This window comes from Mustela nivalis (genome assembly GCF_964662115.1).
Source record: "Mustela nivalis genome assembly, chromosome: 6".
NCBI lineage: Eukaryota > Metazoa > Chordata > Mammalia > Carnivora > Mustelidae > Mustela > Mustela nivalis.
The window spans coordinates 52,977,434-53,001,378 of record NC_139025.1 but is presented as its reverse complement, the minus strand read 5'-3'; the positions used below and the strand labels follow the sequence as shown (position 1 = coordinate 53,001,378).

Sequence of the window (23,945 nt, the reverse complement as noted above, 5' to 3'; positions counted from 1 at the left end):
TGACGTGCATCATTGAAAGAATGGTTATGGATTCCAAGTTTTATTAATTTTGACCCCTGTCCTTGTGTCATTGCAAATGTGCCTACTAAATTTGCATTAATTGTTGAGTATATGGAAGGTAAATTTTAAATTTCAAAGGTAGAAGACCATTATTTTTATGTACAAGTTTAATTATCCTTTTTAAAAAAATGTATATACTATGATTTTGCATTGAAAAAGCACAGTAAAGGAGCATGTGAGTGGCTCAGTTGGTTAAGCCTCTGCCTTTGCCTCAGGTCATGATCCACGGTCCTGGGATTGAGCCCTGCATCAGGCTCCCTGCTCAGTTGGGAGTCTGCTTCTCCCTCTCCCTCTTATGCTCTCTTTCTCTCTCTCTCTGAAATAAGTAAATAAAATCTTTTATTTTATTTTATTTTTTTTTTAAGATCTTATTTATTTATTTGCCATAGAGAGAGATCACAAGTAGGCAGAGAGAGAGGGAGAAGCAGGCTCCCTGCTGAGCAGAGAGCCCCATGTGGGGCTCGATCCCAGGACCCTAGGACCATGACCTGAGCCAAAGACAGAGGCTTAACTCACTGAGCCACCCAGGTGCCCCATAAAATCTTTTTAAAAAAGAAAAAATACAGTAGATATAATCACTACTTTTAATGTGAGAATTTTATGTAATCTAGGTGCTTTTATTATAAAAAAAAAATACTCGTTATAAACAGAGTCCCAAACCTTAAAGATTTCCTCCATTTTAGTAACTTAATGATATTGAGCACTCAGAATTCTAAGACTCTGTTATCAAGGATTGATAAACCCAGAAGTCAACAAAGAATTGGAGAGTGATCACTGAATGAAATAATGAAGGGAGGGATGCCTGGATGGTTCAGTCTGCAAAGTGTCTGCCTTTGGCTTGGGTCCTGATCCTGGGGTCCTGGGATTGAGCCCCACATCAGCTCCTGGCTCAGTGGGGAGCCTGCTTCTTGCTCTGCCTGCCACTCCCTTTGCTTGTGCTCTGTCTCTCAAATAAATAAGTAAAATCTTAAACAAAACAAAACAAAACAAAAAACTAAAGGAGCTGAAAGCCTAAATAAATTGAAATGAAGGGTTTTTTTGGGTTTTTTTTTTTTGAATGAAGAATTTTTACAAGCAGTAATAATTATAAAAGTTTACCCCCACCCGCAGAGCAACTAAAAAATTAAAAAATTTAAATGGCATATTAACCCAATGGAATCCATGTCATATTGTCATTAAAAATATTAAATAATCAGGCGCCTGGGTGGCTCAGTGGGTTAAGCCGCTGCCTTCGGCTCAGGTCATGATCTCAGAGTCCTGGGATCGAGTCCCACATGGGGCTCTCTGCTCAGCAGGGAGCCTGCTTCCCTCCTCTCTCTCTACCTGCCTCTCTACCTACCTGTGATCTCTCTCTGTCAAATTAATAAATAAAATCTTTAAAAAATATATTAAATAATCACAGGGCAATATCATATTGTGTTAAAGGAAAAAAGCCTGACTACAAAATAAATACAATGTCTCTATCTCATATATAAGCGTACAGAAAATAGAACTGGAATTATATACACGAACATATTAAACTGTAGTAAACTGTGAGTAAAGAAGGTAATTTTTTTTTAGTGTACTGTTAAGCAGTTTCTATTTTTTCAGAAATGAGCAACATGTATTATTTATGTGATAAAATTTAAATTATAATAAGTTGAAAGTCTGAAGGGAATTTGAAGATAAAAATAATGTGAAGAGAAAACAATGGCAAAAAAAGGATAGTAGTGAATATTAGTATTAAGGGAGGTAGAAATAACTAAAAGGGAGATGACAAAGGGAAGCAAGATATTGTAAAGAGCTTAAGACTTTGATTGGAAAGCATGGATTTGGAACCCAGTTTTTTTATTACTTATCAAAACTTATGTAATTCTGGGTTATTGTGGGATCCAAATTTAAAATGAGATCATGTATAAGAAAACATTTATAAACCTCAAATTTTCTACAAAGATGACTTATTCCCAGGAGCAAATGAAAAAAGATGAGCACAAACCCTATAGAAATCTTTAGTGCTAGGATAAATTAAGATTACTTATTTCATTGCAGTTAGTGGGTTGAAAATATCAAAGGCAAAATCAATTAAGTACTATATTATCATTAATGATTTGTGGTTTCTTAATGCATACTGTAAAAGAGAACCTAAACTCTTAATTCACAATTAAATGCCTCTCTGGGCAGAACAATGGATGACCATAGACTTAAAAAGCATTAAAGTAATTTACAGATTTAGCAAAGTAGTCAAAAAATACATGCAGGGGAGCACCCGGGTGGCTCAGTGGGTTAAAGCCTCTGCCTTCAGCTCAGGTCATGGTCCCAGAGTTCTGGGATGAGGTCCTGCATCGGACTCTCTGCTTGGCAGGGAGCCTGCTTCCCTCTGTCTCTCTCTGTGCCTGCCTCTCCGCCTACTTATGATCTCTGTCTGTTGACTTGGTTAAGCGTCCAACTCTTGGTTTTGGCTCAGGTTATAATTTCAGGGTAGTGAGATCAAGCCCTACATCTGACTACTAGCTCAGCATGGTCTGCTTGAGAGTCTTCCCTCTGCCCCTCTCCCATTCATGCACGTGCTCTCTCTCTAAATAAATAAATAAAAATCTTAAAAAAAAAATACATGCCATGAGACAGAATTATGTAAAATGGTCTGGTGGTACCAAATTCTGGCCAGTCTTGAAGTACTTTTTTTTTTTTTTTTTTTTAATCACTATGCCTGGAATAGTACCTACCCTGGATGCTAAATAAATATAATACTTGAATAAGATGGTGAATCATATATAAGTTTGAAATTTATTCTGGAGACAGAAAGCAGTGGGTTTTTTTGTTTGTTTGTTTGTTTGTTTGTTTTTAAAAGATTTTATTTATTTGACAGAGATTACAAGTAGGCAGAGAGGTAGTCAGAGAGAAGAGGAAGCAGGCTCCCTGCTGAGCAGATAATCTGATGTGGGGCTTGATCCCGGGACCCTGGGATTATGACCCAAGCCGAAGGCAGAGGCTTTAACCCACTGAGCCACCCAGGCGCCCCAGAAAGCAGTGTTTTTTAAAGGTAGAAGTTACGTTTAAAAAAAATAACCAGTAGCAGAGGATTAGTTGGAGCCAAGAAAGGGTGTGGGCAAGGAAGTCAATCTGAAGCACTAATCCAAAGGGGCAAATGGATTTCATCAAATGTTCCAGTGTAATGAGTTGATAGTATCTGCTTGTGTTGAAAAAGATTGTAAAATTATGTTAAGTTTCAATAGGAAAGAATTTAGTGATCCACCCAGAACCAGAGCCAGACTTCAGGTAGTAAAGGTCTAAACCTTATAGTAGAAGCAGTGAGAACTGAAAATGGATTTAAAAGCTATTGATAGGATTGACTGAATTGATGACACAGATTTGGAGGATAGGGGAGTCAAAAATTAATGAAGTTTGTAACACTGGTGAGTATCTCTAGAGGATCTGCCTTTTTATTTAGGAAAAGAGGCCATTTTTGTCTACTTCCAGCTACATCTCATTGACTGCCCTTAGATGGAAGGGAAGCTAAAAATTTGAGTATTTCATCTCCTAGTCTCAGTAGTAGACAAGGTAATAGAAATTTCAGTTGGAAGAGTTATGACTGAGCCAGCCTACAGTACCTGCCGTATTCTGTAAGCCCCCCTTCTATCTGATGAACCACAGATTAACTCCGTTAAATGTCTGCTTTAGGCTCAGGTCCTAGGGTCCTGGGATTGAGCCCACATTGGGCTCCCTGCTCAGTGGAGAGCCTGCTTCTCCCTCCCTGCCTATAGCTCCTCCTGCTTGTGCATTCTCTCTCTCTGTCAAATAAATGAATGAAATCTTTTTTTTTAAAGATTTTATTTATTTATTTTTTTAAGATTTTATTTATTTATTGTTTGACAGCGAGAGAGGCAACACAAGCAAGGCGAGTGAGAGAGGAAGAAGCAGGCTTTTGCGGGGCTTGAGGCAGCCCAAAGGCAGACGTTTAAGGACTGAGCCATCCAGGCACCCCAAATGAATAAAATCTTTAAAAAAAAAATGCATTTAATACACCTAGCCTACCAAACATCATAGCTTAGCCAAGTTTAATTAAATATGCTCCGAACACTATAATTGGGCAGCCTATAGTTGGGCAAATCATCTAACACAAAGCCTATTTTATAATAAAGTGTTAAATATATCATGAAATTTATTGAATACCATACTGAAAGTGAAAAACAGAATGGTTACATGGGTACAGTGTATTTGTCATTTATCCTCGTGATCAAGTTGGCTGTGTGCTTAATCACTCTTGAGCCACTTTGAAAAATTGTTAAGTTGAACCATTATAAGTTGAAGACTGTAGCACTTTCCAACGTTGCTGACTGTCCCTTCACCTGTGTATTTATTAATCTTGGTGAAGGGAGTGTACCTGGCACTTCTAGGATACATAGTTATAGGTGAGTAGAAAGTTGTTCATGAATAGTTCATGCCAGCACTCCTACAGAACAAACTGTTAAAACTGTGCCTGACTGTTTAAGCTAGGATATTGAATTTATACATATATATATATGTATATGTTAATATGTAATATTACAAATATATATATAACATATATAACATATATATACTTTAAAATCATTTCCTTCTCAGTCTAGGACTCAAAGAATTTTCTCCTGTATTCTTCATATTATTGTCAACATAAATTTGTAAAGTTTCAACTGTCTTGCTATATACATCTTGCTATACAAGTTTGATGTTATAATTTGCCTCCAGAATATGCCGAAATCTGATTCTGTTATATGTTTAGAAAAAATGGTAAGTGTCGGAAATTGGGAATAAGAAAAATTGGCCTCTTTATGCAAAGTGAAACCTCTACAGATTAGGTGAGATCTATACAGATTTCCACGTAAGGCAGAAACAGTCTTTTCAGTTCAGTGAGTAGGGGCTGCTTTTGTTTGTTGAATGAGGCTCAGTTAAAAGTAATGAGTTAAGGGCATTTGAGTTATTTGAATTCTACCACATGCCCATTTCATTTCTTTGGTTCTGCTCTTTCTTGAACAATGCCTTAATCTTCACAGAAGGGTTCTGACAAGACTATGAATCCATCTAACTTTGTAATTTGGCAAACTATGGGCCCCAACTTTGAGGGTGTTTGGCTCTTTTAGCCCCATGGCTGCAAAGAATAAATTCTTTTGTTATTATCAGAGGAAGTCCTTAATTTTTGATTCCTACTTCAAGCTAAGAATTTAGAAATCTCATTTCGTCATTCTCTTTTAAGCTCTCCAGTGTTAGTATAAATAAAAATTCTACCCCACACTTTAGCCCAAAACTGCCTTCCATGGGTATATCATTATACCCATGGAAGTTAATCATTTTATATCATATATAGTTAATCGTTTTATATCATATGTTTACTGTATGCACTGTGTTCCATAAACACCAGAAGGACTTCTTTTGGTACCAGCTAAATTTTTACTGGTTTCTCAGCCCTGGTTAGGACTAATCCAACTTGTTTCTATTTCCCTGAAGGTCTGTTATCTGCAACGGTTCTTGGAACTCGTTTCACAAGTCTTATTTACCAGCAAATACAACTAACTAACTAACTAACTAACTATATATACCTAATTTAAACAAAAGAAAGGTTTATAAAAATCCGGTGTCACAGAGTTCTATGAGACTGGGAGGCTAGCTCGCTAATAAGAATGTATACCTTGTGTTGCAGAGCTGGTCTGCATTGCAGAGGTAGTCCAACTAGCCTGCTAGTATTACAGAAGACAGCCACCATATCACCTCACTGATACGACACACTGACACTGGATGTCAGCCCTACAAGCCATGCATTCATGTCTCTATGAGAGTGTGTGTGTGTGTATGTGTGTGTGTGTGTGTGTGTGTGTGGTGGAGGAGGGGGACTAGGAAAGTAAATATTGGGTAGTTTTAGCTTCTATAGTGGGATGTAGGCTCTCTACTTCAGAAAGAGGAGATGTCCTAAACAGCTAAAACAAATAAAAAATGTCCATTGCATAAATCACTGACCTATGGAAGGTAATGGAATCAATTAGGAGAAAACACATTGCATTAAATTTAACATTTATGTTGGTTAGTTTTTGTGTTAGTCTAGGTTCTCCAAAAAGCAGATCCATAAAGACAAGAGACTTATGGAGGAAAACTAGTGGATATTTTCCAGCGGGAGAGAGCGAGCAAGAGCACTATCTGGAAAGGTAAGATGTAGAAAACTCAAAGGAAGCAATGAATCTGCAGTGAATAAAGATGAAGAAGTAGAAAGATTTTTATAAAATGACTATAAGAGGGAATGGGATCTCAGAACTAATCTTATTTACCGATGAAGAATTCAAAATAAGTTTAGGAAAGATTGGAAGAACCAGAAAAGGAGTGAAGAAGTCCTGGCACTTAGAGTCACTTCCTAATAGATTACTCCATTAAGTTTCTTTCCCATAGTAAACATCTAAAAGTTGCTGACAAAACCAGTAAAAAGCATAGCTGCATTGAGAATCCAAAAGTTAGCTTCAATAGTAAGAAGCAATGGAAAGGGAAAGCTGCAAATACATGCAGTTTGCTGAAAGTAAAATGCAGTCAGTAAGAAGACATTTTTTGGGGGGGTCCCTGCTGGGCTTTATATTAGCATATAATGTATTGTTTAAGGGGTAGAGGTCTGTGAATCATCACCCTTACACAATTCATAGCACTCACCAAGAACATACCCTCCCCAATGTCCATTACCCAGCCACCCAATGGGCCACCCCCATCCCCTCCAGCAACCCTCAGTTTGTTTCCTGAGATTGAGAGTCTCTTATGGTTTGTCTCCCTCAGTGGTCCCATCTTGTTTCATTTTTCCCTCCCTTCCCCACTATACTGCCTGACACCACTCCCTCAAATTCCTCATATCAGTGAGATCATATGATACTTGAAGAAGACTGATTTTTTTAAGGGTTTAATTTATTTAAGTAGTTTCTACTTCCAAATTGGGGCTCACACTCCTTACCTTGAGTTAAAGAGACACAGGCTCCTCTGACCCAGCCAGCCCCTGATTTTGATATTTGGAAGCAAAGGTGGTATTGAGGGGATTTATGGTTAACAACGTTGTGGAGGGGAAACATTATCTTCAGAGATACTTTTGGAATCAGATTCCAAAGGAGGAACTCGCAACCCAATTGTGATACTACTGAACCTTCAATAGAGATTGCATGGCAAGTGGTGGGTGAATTCAGAAACCTTTTAACAGAAATAGGAGAGAGGCCAGATTAAAAAAAAAAATTTTTTTTTAAAGCGAGGATTGGGGGACACCTGGGTGGCTCAGTGGGTTAAAGCCTCGGCCTTCATGATCATGGCCTGGCATGATCCAGGTATCCTGGGATTAAGCCGCATGGGGCTCTCTGCTCAGCGGGGAACCTGCTTCCCTTTCTCTCTGCCTGCCTCCCTGCCTAGTGATCTCCTGTCTGTCAAACAAATAAAATCTTAAAAAAATAAATAAGTAAATAAATAAAAGCAAGGATTAGAACCTAACTGAAGAGGACTGCTAATACTGTCAGTGCAAGCAGCCTTCATTTGTCCCAAGGATAATTTCATATAACTCTGTAATGATCAATTCCCCAAGCCCCTAATTTGTCCCCCCCCCTTTTTTTTAATGTTTCCTCTTGAGAAAACTGAGAGGACCCAGAGTCTTTATCATCCTGAGTTATAGAGATTTAAGACCGAATTTCTCCTCACGTTTAGGTAAAGGGATAAAACCTGGGCAACTGTTGGGAAAACCTGAGATTTGTCGCAAAAGACAGTATTTTCCTTTGGAGGGCGTGGAGCGCTGTGTTTAAGATTAAGGATGTAAAAGGCCCTAAACACTGTCTTTTGGTTCAGAAAGTCCCCACAGGGGTGAAAAACATCAGGAACAGGCGCCCGATCTTTTCATGGTGCAGACTCGAGACCCGGAGGAGAAGGGGCGGGGCTGCGTGCCCTCTGCGTGCCCCGCCCCGCCCTCCCGCTTCAGGATCCCGCGGAAGGCGAGGCCTGAACGCGCTGTTACCACGTGACTCCTTCGCCTCCGGGGGCAACGACGCATGCGCGCCTGCTCTCGGCGAGGCGGCCCTGTTCTTGTGGAGGCTGCTGTGGTGTCTGTGGGACGGAGACGGTGGAAGTGCCATCTTCGACTTGGTTAGCCCCGACTGCGGCTCATGGCATTGAGTGGCATCCGTCGTCAGGTCAGCTGGGGCAGGCGTTTTGGAATTGGCCGGGCGGAGTGGCGGGGGGGGGGGCGGTATTTCGTGGGGCAGGAAGGGGCCTGCCTTGTTTCAGGCCGCACTGGGGTTGCGGCCTCCCTCTCCCGCCCTGTTTGAGGCCCGGCCTGGCCTCGGCTCCCAGCTGTACATTCCTTTCTCCTTCCCACCTGTTGGGTGGGGCAGGGTGAGGTTTCTTTTCTTAGACCAAAGGTTTCTCTGACGAGTGCGCCTTATGAAGGGCGGGGAAATGCGGGCCTCCACCTTGGTTTAGGAAGCGTTTTGGGGGTAAGTCTGAAGCCCTAGCTTCCGCAAGGGCTGGAAACCAGTGTGCTGGGGTGACTGGAAGTGGAAGGGGCTCAATAGTAGCCGTCAGAGGATTGAGAGAATTCAAATTCTGTTAAGGAAAGCTTGTAGGCGCCTTGGAGTGGCGCGTTCCGCGTTCCGACTACGCAAGCCATGCTGTTGGGACCCTGAGTCACAGCACCTTAAAGATCAGCCAGAGCTTTGGCAGCATAGGATAGAATCAGAAAAAAAAGACGCTAAGGATCCTAGTAGGATCTTCTAAAGACACCTGTTTTAAAGTAATGCTTACCTTTTGTAATCAGAGACCGACACTAGGTAGTACTGCTTTTTATCTGTTATTGATGATTATAATACTGTATTATTTTATGCCGATTGAATTGTTTCGGTTCGATGCCCATGTTGCCTTATTTTTAAGGACTTGAGGTTATTTGGCAACTGATCCAGTATGTTCAGAAATACTTTAAACTTTTTTTTACAGCTGGGAAGGTTGAACCTGAAGAAAACACATTTTATACAGGGAAATACGAAGCTCATGTTGGAACTTAAGTGTTTTGGTTTCTCTGGGAGCTTAAGTAGATTGAAAAAAACAACTGTCAGGTACCCCCCTCCCCCCCTCCCATTTATAACCTCATTCTAGAGTTGCAAAAGTTGGAACTTTACACTGTTGAGCTTCTGGTAGGTATAAAGTGAACGAAAGGAGTTGTGCTAAAAAACTCTAATTCGTAGATTATGAACTCTGGAATAATTAGGCATTGACTAAAGATGGCTAATTAGTGTCAGAGTATTTGGTAATATTTTTACTTGTTTACTTATAGTTGAGTAAGAAGAAGAATTTTATTTTATTTTTTAAAGACTTTTTTTTTTTTTTTTTTTTTAGATTTTATGTATTTATTTGGCAGAGCACAAGCAGGGGGAGCAGCAGAGAGAGAGAGAGAGAGAGAAGCAGAGTCCCCCTGAGCAGGAAGCCTGAGGGAGGGCTCAATCCCAGAACCCTGGGATCATGACCTGAGCCTACCGCAGACATTTAGCTGACTGAGCTGCGCAGGCACCCCCAAAAAAGAATTTTATAAATCAAATGATGAAAGGTGTGTGTACACATGTGTCTTAAAGAAAAAGAACAGGGGCGGCTGGCTGCCTCAGTCAGTAGAGCATGTGACTCCTGATCAGTGTTCAAGCCCCACAGTGGGTGTAGAGATTATTTAAACATCATAAAGAGAAATAACAGAACCTTTTGTGGTACGTTAATAACTAATCTGCTTGAAACAGGATTTTGTATGTGTGTGAAAAATAGTCAAAGGAGAAAGAAAGTAGTTCCTGTCGAATGGTAATTTTTTTTCCCCCCAAAGACTTAGAGGTGATGCAGTCATTTATGTAAATATATGTATACAAGGTTGAGTTTCTGGAAAATATTAAGTGTTTAATATGTGGAAAAATAAAAAAGGTCAGTCTGTGGACATTCTACTTAGCCTCTGAAAATAGTTTCCCAAACAAGTGGTTATGGTAGTCTCTTCTTAACAATTTGTGTCTTCAGATTGGCTTATCTGAGGATGAGGAACAGAGTAACTTGTAGATTGGAAAGCTAGTTGATTTGCAATACTCAAACTGATTTTTTGGTCCTTAGTGATGACTTTAGATGTTTTTGTGTTTCTTTGTTTATGAAAAGAAAAATACATGGTATAATTTTGAGTGCCTAGAGAGAGTTAAGAGAGAAGATATTAAATTAGACTTCACATTTTTAATTAAGTATGGGTTAAATGATCCTTCAGAAGACCTTTTAAATTTTAAGATGGCATGCTGAATTGTTAGTGAAATGTTTAACGTTTGCTAACTAACTAAACTAAACTAAAAGTTGAATGTATGATGTAGAACTGTATTTTTTAGTGTATATGTAGTCACATTATAATTTATCATGTTTCCTTTCATGCTCGTGGACTTGGGCCTCTAATACGATTTTATAAGAAAGTGAAATGTAGAAGGGCATTGAGAAAAGGAAAGTTTGTTAGTCTAAGAGAATAGAGTAAGCCAGGGTTCGGACATGAAAAATATATTGAGCCCTGTAAAAAGCAATGAGGAGGAATACTGTAGGGTTAGTATATTTGAAAAGCTAAGTTGGGACCAGGTTGTCACTCACTTTTTCAACAGAGATTTAATGTGCTGTTAATACAGGACACTGTTTTAGGTTCTAGGAACACAGTAGTGAATAAAACCACGGCCTCTGTTCTGCTCATTTTAATATTACAGTAATATTAATTTATCTGTAGCAGTAGTATAGCAGTGTTTTTCAAGTTTTTTTACTGTGACCCATAGTAGGTTGTGCATGTAATATTGCATCCCAATAAACAGTAGTTGCATTCTGTGTGTATTTCAGCATGCCCTTAGTGTGTGCATGAACTCTGATATATTGTTTTCAATTCTGTATTTTTCCATTAAAAAAAAATGAGAAGCTGATTGGAATCAGTCTGAAATTTGAAAAACATTACTCGAGAGGCCATAGAAAATAGGGGCCCCTGGCTGGCTGAGTCAATAAAGCATGTGGCTCTTGATCTCTGGGTTGTTAGCGTCCCATGTTGAGTGTGGAGATTGCTAAAATAAACTTAAAAAAAGAGGGGAGATGATAATTACTCAAATTGTAGTAATAGCACTGTGAATGAAGAGGATAGTTAATCTTTATGGCAGGGTATTTGTGATTATTTTGTGAATGAGGCGTAGAGAGGTTAAGTATCTTGCTCAGTGTTCCCTAATGAGTAACTGGGCCAGATCTTTTTTTTTTTCTCCCTTAAGATTTTATTAATTTATTTGAGAGAGGAAGAGAGATAGTGACAGAGTGAGAGAGAGCACAAGCAGGGAGGAGAGGGAGAAGCAGGCTCCCGCTGAGCAGGGAGCCTGACACAGGGCTCAATCCCAGGACCCTGGGATCACCACCTGAGCCAAAGGCAAATGCTTAACTGATGAAACCACCTAGGCGCCCCTGGGCCAGATCTTTAATTCAATTCTATTGGACCCTAAAGCCCAAGTACTTTATTTTTTTTTTTAAATGATGTTATTTATTTACTTGACAGAGCAAGAGAACGCAGGCAGGGAGAATAGTAGAGAGAAAGGGAGAAGCAGGCTCCCTGCTGAGGAGGAAGCCCTATTTGGGGCCATCCCAGGACCCTGGGATCATGACCTGAGCTGAAGGCAGATGCTTCACCATCTCAGCCACCCAGGGACCACTCCTAAAGCTCCAGTACTCTCATTTGGTTATGAAAGTAATATATTAGTTTTTATTCTGGGAGGACTGAGGACTCAGATACCGTTTATTTATTATTAAGTGAATTGAGTTTGTAGTACTGGGCCTCTTGGTATATTGTATTCCTGTGTATTGGTAGATCTGGGCCCCACTCACAAGAAATTTGTAGTCTAGGTGGAAAGATGATACCAAACGAGTACCACAAATGAGATTTGTGCTATGGAGAAAAAGAATTCTGTGGAGCATCATGGAGGGAACCTAGATAATTCGGAGTGTATGGGAAAACTTTCTAAGAAGTGGTATTTAAACTTCCCATGCAGAAGAATGAGTAGGCTTCAGCTAGGTTGAAGGTTCTAAGTGGGGGTGGGGTAGGGGATGGGAGAATATTCCAGATGGAAGAAACTGGGTACACTAAGGCCTTGAAGTGGAAAGGAGCTGAACTGGAAAACAAAACAAAACCAAACTTTAACAAAAGGAGAATTTCTTGGCTGCAGAAGTTGGTAGAGAATGGGGAGAGTTTTGGTGTTAGAACGAGTTTGAATCCTGTCTTTTTGCTTTACTAACTATATAACCTTAGACAAATTAATATTAGTCGGTTTTGTTTTTCCTATTCTTTAAAATGGGTAAATGGCATTCATCAAAATACTTGTTCAATAAATGGTATCTCAGGATTATGACAAATAGCTAGTAATTGAAATCATAGCAGTATATGAGGATATACTTTCATTCATTCATTCTTTCACAAATAAGTGTCTTCAGTGTGCCATGCAGCTCAGTATGCAGTAATTGAAGAGTGTGTGTGTGTGTGTGTGTGTGTATAGTCACAGCAAATGTCACAAAAGAATATACCCTTACTGTGTGCAAAGCAGTCTGATAAATTTTTTTCCATTTTATTTTTCATTTGCAAAAGAGGAGAAAAAGCTGTCTGAAGCAGTCTACAGTTTGAAAAATACTGGTGTAGTGGGGAGATACTGATTACTTAAACTACAGCAGTACTTCTGTGAATAAAAAGAAGGGGATGGTTAATTCTTATGTTAGGGTATTCTAAGTAAGTAAATTATTATGTTAGAGTATAATATTATGGATAAAAGAAAAAATAGAGGACAGTAAAGGGGTCAAGTACAGTAAAAGGGATCATGTACGCAGGGAGTGGGAGCAAGTTAAAATTTTAAATAGGATTACCCAGGTAGGTCTTACTGAGAAAGTGCCCTACCTATCAACCTCCCTTCCTCTTCCCCCACTCCTTCCTTCCTCCCTAGATTTATTTATTTGAGAGAAAGGGAGTGGTCGTGGGCTTGGAAAGGGAAAGAATCTCAAGCACACTCCCTGCCAAGCACAGTGCCCCACACCAGGCTCAGTCTCAGGACTCCTAGATCTTGACCTGAGGTGAAATTAAGAGTCAGATGCCCTGAGAAGGTGACATATCAATAAAGGAGGAGTTAAGGAAGGCATCTGGGAGAAAATCCCTCTGGTAGAGGAAACTGCCAATTTAAGGCTCTAAAGCTGGAGAGTGTGGTCTGTTTTAGAGAAAACAAGATGCCAGTGCAAATGGGGCTGAATTGGGTTAAGAGTAGGAGAAGATGAGGTCAAAAGATAAATGGTAGGAGGAAGACAGTGGGCCATTTCAAGGACATTGACTTTTATCCTGTGAGATAGAGCAGTGGAGTGGCATGGTTTGATTTGTGTTTTAGAAAGAATACTATCTGCTGTGCTGAAAATGGACTGGGGACAGGGAGGTAGGGTAGGTGCAGCAAAAAGGATGAAGCAGGAGACCTATGTAAGGTTATAGAAGACTGAAATAGTATTCTAGGTGAGAGTGGGTGGTTTGAATTAGAATTAGAAGATGTGGAATTCTGAGTACATATGAAAGTTTCCATAACCAAGTGGTTGGGTGCGAAAGAAGGAAAAGTCAGGGATGATTCCCAAGATATTTGGCCTAAGCAACTGAAAGGAGGGATTTTCTGTTAGCAGATATGGGGAAGGCAGTGGATAGAGCAGGTTTTGTGGAAGAGATCAGAAGTTCACTTAGGGACATTTTGTAATTTGAAATGGCTCTGTATGTGTAGATGATAAAAGCAGTTGAATATATGGATCTGGAGTCTGGAAAAAAGGCTGGAGATAGCATTTGGGAGTTGGCATGTAATTAGTATTTGTATTTAAAACTGTGAGACTGGGAGTTAATGGAGATAGAGAAGGAATAGATGAAAGAAAGATTGAGTGCCTCAGGAGACTAGTACTTGGGAGGAAGCATGATTGTGAGGTAGAAAGAGGTGATGGTGTGACTCGGAAAACAAGTGAAAGAAATATATCAAAGGGAAGAACATTTTCAGCCCAAGGAGAGTGTTGATTGAGAAAAGAAGAGAGTTGAGTACAAAATGTTGGGTGCTAACAATTCTTACAGGATTGTTGAGAAGAAAAAAAATTCTTCAGAATGGTAGGGGGAAAGCTAGGTGAATGTGATGTGTCAGAAAAATCAGTAAAAAGAATCTTACAAGTAGAAAGTCATCATTACTGTTGGATGCTGTAAATAGTACATCAGGAAGTTGTGACCTTGGCAAATTTTAGAGAGTGATGAAGAAACCAAATTGAAGAGTAAATGGAGGTTACAGAAGTAGAGGTAACAAGCTTGTACAACTTCATTGGCTTTGTCCTTAGAACAAAATCCAGATCCTTAACATAGCTTTTGATTGATATCCTTCATTTGTTTTTAAGCTAAGTTGTCGTATGTATGTCATGAATTATTATATAGAAGAAGAAAAACATTTACACTTGAAGGCTGTTGGATTTAAGAACTGAAAGAAACTGATAAGGGGAGAGTAAAGATAATTTAAGAACCACTATTGAGATGGGTGAGAGAAATGATCAAATCATGAATTCAGGGTGTGACCTTTGCTAGGAGCAGAGATCCTTTCTCCATTATGGCCAAGGGAAGGAAGAGGACCAATAATGATTTCAGCCACTATAGGAATGCTGTAGAAGAGATACAAAACAAATACTTTGAGAATGGGAAAATACTAAATGAACAGGGTTGAGCATAATTGTAAACCTAATTTCAGTAAAATAAAAAATAATATAAAAACAAAATAACATCATGTAAACCCTAAAAGTCAAAGGACAGAAGAGAAAGTGTCAACATGAGAATTAAATGTTTTGGAAGAAACAGAGTAGATTTCACTTGATGAACTTACGTTATCATTTTTTTGCATTCACTTCTTCGCCTGCAGAGAGGGAAGTTAATAAGAAATAGAAGGATCTTCCCACAAAACTCCAGAAAGGCTCAGGAATTTTGGTTACCAAGTGCCTCTCATGATGAAAGTGCTGAGTAGGGCTAAAAATTCTAGGATTAGTTGAAAGTCTGGAGTAGTTTAGACCCTACTTTTTTTTTTTTTTAAGACCCTCCATTTTTCTTTTCCATATAATATAGCCAGCAAAAAACTAGATGTTTATTATTTGAAAAGGGTGGAGCCAGAGAAGGTTTGACATAGCTGGTGAGAGTTGAGACAGGGGTGAAGGGTATTGATGAAAATGGGAAATTGAATAAAAGTTTACATATTGAATGGTAAGATAACTAGCCTTGTTTTTTTTCTTTGCTCCTGGAATGCTTATTTTCATATTTTTTTTTAAGTTGAAGCATTCTTCTTTGGGAAAACTTAACACCAGGGAAATGATGTGAAGCACTGACTTTTAATGAGTTCCCCCTCAATAGAATGCCATCCTGCACTGAGGTTCAAGCTTTTTCTAGCTTCTGATTTTGTGTGATGCATCACACTTCTTGAACAGCAGTTTGAAGATCTCTATTTGAGAGACCAAAGCACACAGAAGAGACAGGTCTGAGAACAGAAGAAAATTCAAAATGATTTATAGAGAGATAGCAGGAGATATTGCACCACTGAAACAGAATAGGAGACTAAAATGGATTATTCAGAGTAAAAAAAAGGTAATTAAAATTTTGATTCATATATTGAAAACCTAGTAAAAGTGATCTCAGAGTAGAATGAGTCAAGGAAGATGGGGAAAAATGTAGGAAAAGCTAAGAAAAGTAGAGTATCAGTCCAGGAGGTCCCAACAACTGAGTAATGTGAGTTCAACAAAGATAAAACCGAGGGAAGAAAATTATTACATAAATGATAAATATGGAATGTAAGAATTGAATGATGTAAATATTTAGATTAAAATAGGCCTTCTGAATGAATACCAGCAGAATGAGTAGAAAAGACTTAGGGCACATCATTTTGGAATTTCAGAACACTTGGATTAAATGCTGGCTACTATGGAGAAAAAAAACATGTCTCATATATAGGAGTTTTCTTGGGACGCCTGGGTGGCTCAGTTGGTTAAGCAGCTGCCTTCGGCTCAGGTCATGATACCAGCGTCCTGGGATCGAGTCCCACATCAGGCTCCTTGCTCCGCAGGGAGCCTGCTTCTCCCTCTGACTCTGCCTTCCACTCTGTCTGCCTGTGCTCGCTCTCACTCTCTTACAAATAAATAAATAAAATCTTAAAAAAAAAAAAAATAGAGGAGTTTTCTCAATAGCATTACCCTAGGGGCACCTGGATGGCACAGTAGGTTAAGTGCCCAAATCTTGGCTTCATCTGAGGTTGTGATCTTGGGGTTGTGGGATTGAGCCCTGTGTTGGGCTCATGTTCAGGGTGGAGTCCGCTTGGGATTCTCTCCCTCCCTCCCTCTCCTGTCCCTCCCTTCTGCACTCCTGTGCACTCTCTCTCCAATGAATAAATTTTCAAAAAAAAAAAATAATAATAATAACAACACCCTGTATTAGGAAACAATGAAAAGATTCCTTCAAAACTTTTTATTTTTGTTTCAAAACTTTTTTTTTTTTTTTTTTTAAGTAATCTGAATGCTTAACTTAGGGCTTAAACTCACCACCACTCTGAGAACAAGAGTCTCAGGCTCCACCAACTGGGCCAGCCAGGTGCCTTCTCTTTAAAACTCTTCTGCAATTATTTTCATTCTAGAATTTTATACCTAGACAATCTATCATTCAATTATGAGGATTTTAGCATTGAAAAGTCTTAATTTTTTCACTCCTCATATGCTTTTTCAGAAGTTTATAGAAATGATTTTCTAAAAGAGGGAATAAATCAAGAATGAACAATAGTTTGGCTGTTGTAAATGAGATTCAGCCCAGGAAAGGAGTTAAAGGAATTCCTTGGGTCAAATAGAACAGACAAACTTAGACAAGACAAACCAGTCTGGATTGCTGCAGAAGGTTATATTGTTTAAAACAGGATGTTTCCTAAAGGGAAAATGGACTTGATAGTATGAGTGTCCGTTGTTTTGTTTGTTTGTTTGTTTGTTTTTATTTTAGTAAACTGTGCCACATGCTGTGCTCAAACTCATGACCCTGAGATCAAGAGTTGCATGCTTTACCAACTGAGCCAGCCAGGCACCCTGAGTGTTGGTTATTCCTGAAGGAATTTTATAAGAGCTCTTCAGGAGTTTGAGGCAATGGTCAAAGAAAACCAAGCATATGAAAATAATGAAAGATTTAAAGAGGTAGAAGCAAGGAAATGCAATTAAATGTAATTATAGTATACATGATAGCTTGGGGAAAAAATGTTTACATAAGCATACTAATGTAAACCTGAATGTTGATTTAACTCCACACTGATTGCAATTGGATCATGTTTGTGAGAGGGAAGTTATAGGGGCATGTTTGGTATAATAGCTAAATTCTAATCTTACCTAATAGAGCAAAAAATGTCTAAAATTTAAAAACAACAAATAAGATAGACCTCCAGATAAACTCTGTTGTCTGCTAATTTATGAAGAAAGGCAACAGCTTTTTTCCTTCTCTGAAAATTTTTTCAAAAAAATTTAAGTGTGTTTTGGAATTTTTTGGTCTTTTCCGTAGTTATTTTAAAGTATAACATCAGGATTGGAAAGTGCTATTTGAGGAAACTGTTGTTTTCAGTGATACTTTGATTTGTGTGAATTTATAGACTTCCACATGCTTTTATCTCATCTGATGTTTCCAATAGCCCAATGCAAGTATTATTGGTCCCTAATTAGAAGTGAGGAAGAAAGTCTGACTAGGATCACATGCTCTTAAGCTAGAGGACTAGGGCTCACTCCCCTTACCCCCTGTTCATTTTAATATTTACTATACTTATGATGAAGGAAGGATTTGGATGGAAACCTGGATGGCTCAGTTGGTTAAGCATCTGCCTTCGGCTCAGGTCGTGATCCCAGGGTTCTGGCATGGAGCTCCCTATCAGGCTCCTGCTCATTGGGGAACCTACTTCTCCCTCTGCTCCCTGTTCGTGTACTCTTTTGCTATCTCTGTCTCTCTCTCATATAAATAAAATCTTAAAAAGTATTTGGAAATTCTAATTCCTAGTCTTTTGTACTTTATATTTGCTAATTTAGTTATAATTTTTTAAAAAGATTTGTTTATTTATTTGACAGACAAGAGATTCACAAGTAGGCAGAGAGGCGGGGGTCGGGGTGGAGCAGGCTCCCTGTTTAGCAGAGAGCCCAAGGCGGAGCTCGATTCCAGGACCCTGAGATCATGACCTGAGCTCTAGGCAGAGGCTTAACCCACTGAGCTGCCCAGGTGCCCCCTAATTTAGTTATAATTAAACTCTTGTCTTACCTTTTTTGTTTTTTTTATGATAAAAGCCATATAACATAAAATTTACCTTAACTATTTTTAAGTGTATCGTTCAGTAGTGTTAAATATATTCACATGGTTGTATATAGACTACCAGAAATTTTCATCTTACAAATCTGAAACTATATGCATTAAACAACTTCCCTTTTCTCCCTCACTCCATTCCCTGATAACTGCATTCTACTTTGTTTCTATGAATTTGGTTACTCTAGATACCTCATATAAGTAGAATCATGCAATGTTTGTCTTTTTTTGAGACTGGCTTATTACTTCACTTAGCATAATGTCCTCAAGGTTCATCCATATAGAATATGACAGGATTTCTTTCATTTTAAAGGCTGAATAGGCGTGCCTGGATGGCTCAGTTGGGTAAGTATCAAGACTCTTGATATAGGCTCAGGGTTGAGAGATTGGGCCCTGCTTGAGCTCCCTGCTGGGCATGGAGCCTGTTTTTAAGAGTTTCTCTCTGCCCCTTCCTTCTTGCTCACTCTTGAACACCCTCTCTTTCTTTCTTATAAAAAGAAACCCTAAAGGGTGAACAATATTTCAATGTATATACTACATTTTGTTTATTCATCTGTCAATGGACGTTTGAGTTGTTTCCTCTTTGGCTATTGTGGATAGTGCTGCTATGAATGTGGGTGTGCATGCAGCTGTTTGAGTCTCTGCTTTCAGTAATTTGGATATATACCAGGTGGGATTCTTCGGTCGTATATAGTTCTCTTTTTAATTTTTTCAGGAACCTCCATACTGTTTTCTGTAGCAGTTGAATCATTCTCTGGTTTTTTGTTTTTTTTTTTTTTGATAGTAGCTATCATAATGGGTGTTATGTGATACCTCATTTTGATTTTGATTTGCATTTTATTGATTATTGGTGTTGAGCATGTGTTCATATGCTTGTTGGCTATTTGTATATCATCTTTGGAGATATACTGTTGATGTCCTTTGCTCATTTTTATTTTTTTTTTTTATTTTTATTTATTTATTTATTTATTTAATTTTATTTATTTATTTGACAGAGAGATCACAAGCAGGCAGAGAGGCAGGCACAGAGAGGAGGAAGCAGACTCCCTGCTGAGCAGAGAACCCGATGCGGGACTCTATCCCAGGACCCTGAGATCATGACCTGAGCCAAAGGCAGCGGCTTAACCCACTGAGCCACCCAGGCGCCCCCTTTGCTCATTTTTAAATCAAGTTTTTTGTTTTGTTGTTGCTATTGCTGAGTTGTAGTTCTTTATATATCCTGGATAGTAATCCATAATTGGATATAAGATTTACAAATATTTCCTCCTATTCTGTTGTCTTTTCATTCTGTTTTGTTTTGTTTTTTTAAGATTTTATTTATTTGTCAGAGAGAGTGAGCACAGGCAGACAGAGTGGCAGGCAGAGGGAGAAGCAGGCTCCCTGCTGAGCAAGGAGCCCGATGTGGGACTTGATCCCAGGACACTGGGATCATGACCTGAGCGGAAGGCAGCTGCTTAACCACCTGAGCCACCCAGGTGTCCCTCATTCTGTAGATCTTTGATGCACAAAAGTTTTAAACTTTGATATAGTCTGTTTGTTTTTACTTTTGTTCCCTTTGTTTTTGTTATTTCTGGGAAATCATGGCCAAGTACAATATCATGAAGATTTCCTCTGTTTTCTTCTAAAATATTTTTATTTTTAGGTTTACATTCAGGCTTTTAATCCATTTTGAGTTAATTTTTGTATGTGGTATAAGGTAAAGCTCCAACTTCATTCTTTTGCATGTGAATATCCAGTTTTCCCAGCACATTTTTTAAAATTGATTGCCTTTTCTTTGTTGAATGATTTTGTACCCTTGTTGAAAACCATTTAACTATATATGCAAAAGTTTATTTCTGGGCTCTTTGTTCTTTTCTGTTCGTTTGTTTGTCTTTATGCTAAAACCACAGTTGTCTCCTTTTGATATTTTTGCCCCTTTGCTGTGTTATGTTGCTAATTGGAAGTTATTGGTTGTTGTCAAGAATGAAGTGGGACTAGTTAATTACCATGTTATAAAGAATATGTTGGAATAATTTATAAAAAAATAACTTTAGTGTATTCATTTTGCTCTGTGATTTTTGGCGTAATCAGAAAAATGATCTCCCTAAGGGTAAGGATGATGTTCTTTTTTTTTTTAAAGATTTTATTTATTTGACAGAGATCACAAGTAGGCAGAGAGGCAGGCAGAGAGAGAGAGAGAGAGGAGGAAGCAGGCTCCCCGCTAAGCAGAGAGCCCGATGTGGGACTCGATCCCAGGACCCTGAGATCATGACCTGAGCCGAAGGCAGCGGCTTAACCCACTGAGCCACCCAGGCGCCCCAAGGATGATGTTAATTACAGGGTGTGGAGTAATTGATAATCTCTGAAGATGAAGGGGTGTGGTAAATTTGCTGATTGCAGAAGAAGCCATTATGTTCCACTTAAATATTAGAATAAGGCTGATGGTAAATGACTCAGACTCTATCAACCAACATTTTCTTGTTGGTTTGTTTGACATTGGCTTTGAAATAAAAAGACATGAATCAGTGACTAATTTGCATATGGAGAATTAATCTTCAAATGTATCTTTTCTTTAAAGGAAGGGGAAGAAGAGAAAAAAAAATTGAAAGCTTCTTTGCCTTTTTAGGGCCTCAAATGCCTCAAATATGGAAAAGCTAATGGGAAGGGAACTTATTTTTTCTCATAATCTAGTATTTTGGATTCTTTTTTACTATGTACCAAGTGGGTTTGCTTCTCGTATTATTTTTCATCACATGTATCTATAGAATTACTTATATCATTTCTTTTCAGATTCCTCTGACTCTACCCTGCTTATTCTGCTGCTTACCTTTCCTCTTCCCCAATAGAAAACCTGGTCTCTCTTGTCTTCGAGTCAGTTCTAATTTCTATCTGTTTGTCGACTGTCAAGGATTTTTCTATCAAGTGGGCTTTTCTCTGTTCTGGATAATTGTTCTTTCTATTGTCCTAAAACTTACAGTTTTTCAAAGTTAAGACCCAGCTTTTTATTTCATGAAGCCCTTCTAGATGGCTGTAATTTTCAGTTGATTTCTGTAAACTTTCACTTTGTTTCATTTAAAATTCTCTGTTTTGGGGGCACCTGGGTGCCCCCGTGGGTTAAGCTCTGCCATCAGCTCAGGTCATGATCTCAGGGTCCTGGGATCGAGTCTCACATCAGGCTCTCTGCTCAGCAGGGAGCCTGCTTCCTCCTCTCTCTCTGCCTGCCTCTCTGCCTACTTGTGATCTCTCTCTGTTAAATAAATAAATAAAATCTTTAAAGAAAAAAAAATTCTGTTTTGCCTGTCTTTTTTTAGTTTCTTCCCAATGAATTTAATAAGCCCTAGAGTAAGGACCTTCTATTATACTTAAATATTCTTTACCAGGAATGTAATATAGTACTAGACATACATAAGGCATTAACTTTTGTCTCCACCCAAACAACCCCTGTTCCCTTATTTTTCTCTTCTCCTCCCCCACTCCTTTTTTTTTTTTTTAATTTGAGAGAGAGAGTGCATGCATATGCATGAGTGGAGGAAGGGTGAGGGGGAGAGGGAGCGAGAGGATCCTCAAGCTGACTTCCATGAGCATGGAGCCCCTTGCAGGACTTGATCCCAGGACCGTGAGATCATGACCTGAGCCGAAACCAAGAGTTGGATGCTCAACCAACTAAGCCACCCAGGCATCCATTCCCACTTTTCTTTTTTTTTAACATTCCTTAGATTTACCTGGTTATAGTTAATTCTTCCAGTGGGATTCAGCCTCAGAAGGTCTCCTGATTTAACATGTTAAATTTCTCCTTTTTTGGGATAAAATGTGCTTCATACTATGTTTTGAAATAATGTTTTGAACATGTTTTAAGATTTGGATTTCATAGCTGCTTGACGTTTACAAGATACCCTCTATACACACAAAAAAAACTAGTAAGAAAAACTAAAAATAATGTTTTATAATGTATATTATAAAGATCTCATTTCCTTAATTCACAAAGAGCTTGTAGAAACAAATAAGAATAAAAATTAGTAATGTAATAGAAAATATGAGTGAAGGATGTGAAGGCATTTAAGAAGAAAATAGAAATTCAGCTTTCTTGTAGTTAAATGCAAATCACATGAGGGTACTATTTTTTTTTTTTTAATCAAATGAACAAAAATTAGGTTTTATGATACTTAGTCCTCACGAGAGGTGATGGAGAAATGACCATTTTCATGCATTGTTAGTAGGTTAATCAGTTAGGACTTTTGTCTGCAAGTAATAGAAAACCTGTCTATTCCTAGTAGTTTAAACAAATAGGGACTTATTTTTGCACATAGTGTGAAATTAGCATTGTGTTATTAGTAACTGATAACGTCAGGGTCGGCATTTCTTACTTTTCCTTGCCAATTCCTTATTGACTGCTTTAAAGACATAGGTTGTTTTAGATATGTTCACATTCAAGGTGATAAGAAAGTGGTAGAACCTACACTATTTGTGACTTTCCCTTTTTGTCAGAAAAGCAAAATCTTTCCCAGAGCTCTATCGTAGATATCCTTTTCAGTCTCATGATTCCCACATGGGGCTAGATATTTTGTTACTCAGACCAGAAACAGGTTTTACTAGGAAGATGGTAAGAGAGGATATTGGATAGGCAACTGAAAATGTCTTGCCACATGGCTCAAGTAATTTTTCTAGAGAATAATTTCAACATTTTCCCCAATTTAATATACACATACTGTTTAATATACACGGATTCTTTGATTCAATGTTTCCATTGTTCAGAGATCAAGATTGAAGTTAATATATTTCTTTAATAGGTAGCTGGGGCTTTTAAAAGGTGGTTTTCATGATGCCAAATAAACATTTGGAAGATGTTGCTCTTTGTGTTTCCACAGATCATTAACTGAAGACAACATAAACAAATATGCAAAATTCTCACATGGATGAGTACAGAAATTCTAGTAATGGCAGCACAGGCAACAGTACAGAGGTAGTGGTAGAACAGTCTGCTGATTTCAGTACTGAGATTATGAATGTGACGGAAATGGAACAGTCCCCTGATGGATCTCCTAATGTGAATGCAGCTGCAGAAGAAAATGAAGTAACAAATGCTGTGGACCTTCCAGTGACAGAAACAGAAGCAAATTTCCCTCCAGAGTATGAAAAATTCTGGAAAACTGTAGAAAGCAATCCTCAGGATTTTACAGGCTGGGTATATTTGCTTCAGTATGTAGAACAGGAGGTTAGTAACTATTTAAATGGGATTAGAAGGGACATATGAATCAAGTAATAGCAGATGAGGTTTACTGTTTTGTAATTAAATAATTTTCAGATTAAGTTGAATAACATTAGATATGTACATTTTTTAGCTTTAAAATAACTTTTATAACATTTGTACCTATTTGTCAACATTAGTAGAGAGTCTAATCTTTGTAATAATTGGTGTGTATGCGAAAATATGTATTTAATCACTGAAATAAAAAGTTACCTTCTATCTGACAGAATTACTTCCTTTTGTTTCAAAGGATAAGACTGTAATACGCAAGAAAGAGATCTGTGTGTGTATGTGGTTTTTAAATCTGCG

The 23,945-nt window shown here is 38.4% G+C and overlaps 1 protein-coding gene across 7 annotated transcripts in view; it reads left to right on the top strand.

The window, feature by feature from the left end:
* The first annotated feature begins 8,011 nt into the window (after positions 1-8,011).
* PRPF39 (pre-mRNA processing factor 39) overlaps positions 8,012-23,945 on the top strand; it is a 38,765-nt gene continuing 22,831 nt past the window's right edge. For 2 of the 7 annotated variants that reach the window (XR_014312930.1, XM_082735237.1), the window contains exons 1-2: positions 8,036-8,204; positions 23,257-23,603. Coding sequence is in view for 2 of the 7 variants with exons in the window: in XM_082735237.1 (XP_082591363.1) it covers positions 23,286-23,603 (318 nt within the window). In the remaining 5 variants the exon portion in view is untranslated. Of the gene's footprint in view, positions 8,205-8,301; positions 8,508-23,256; positions 23,604-23,945 lie in introns of those variants that run through there. The other 5 variants (XM_082735239.1, XM_082735240.1, XM_082735242.1 and 2 more) reach the window with 5 other exon arrangements.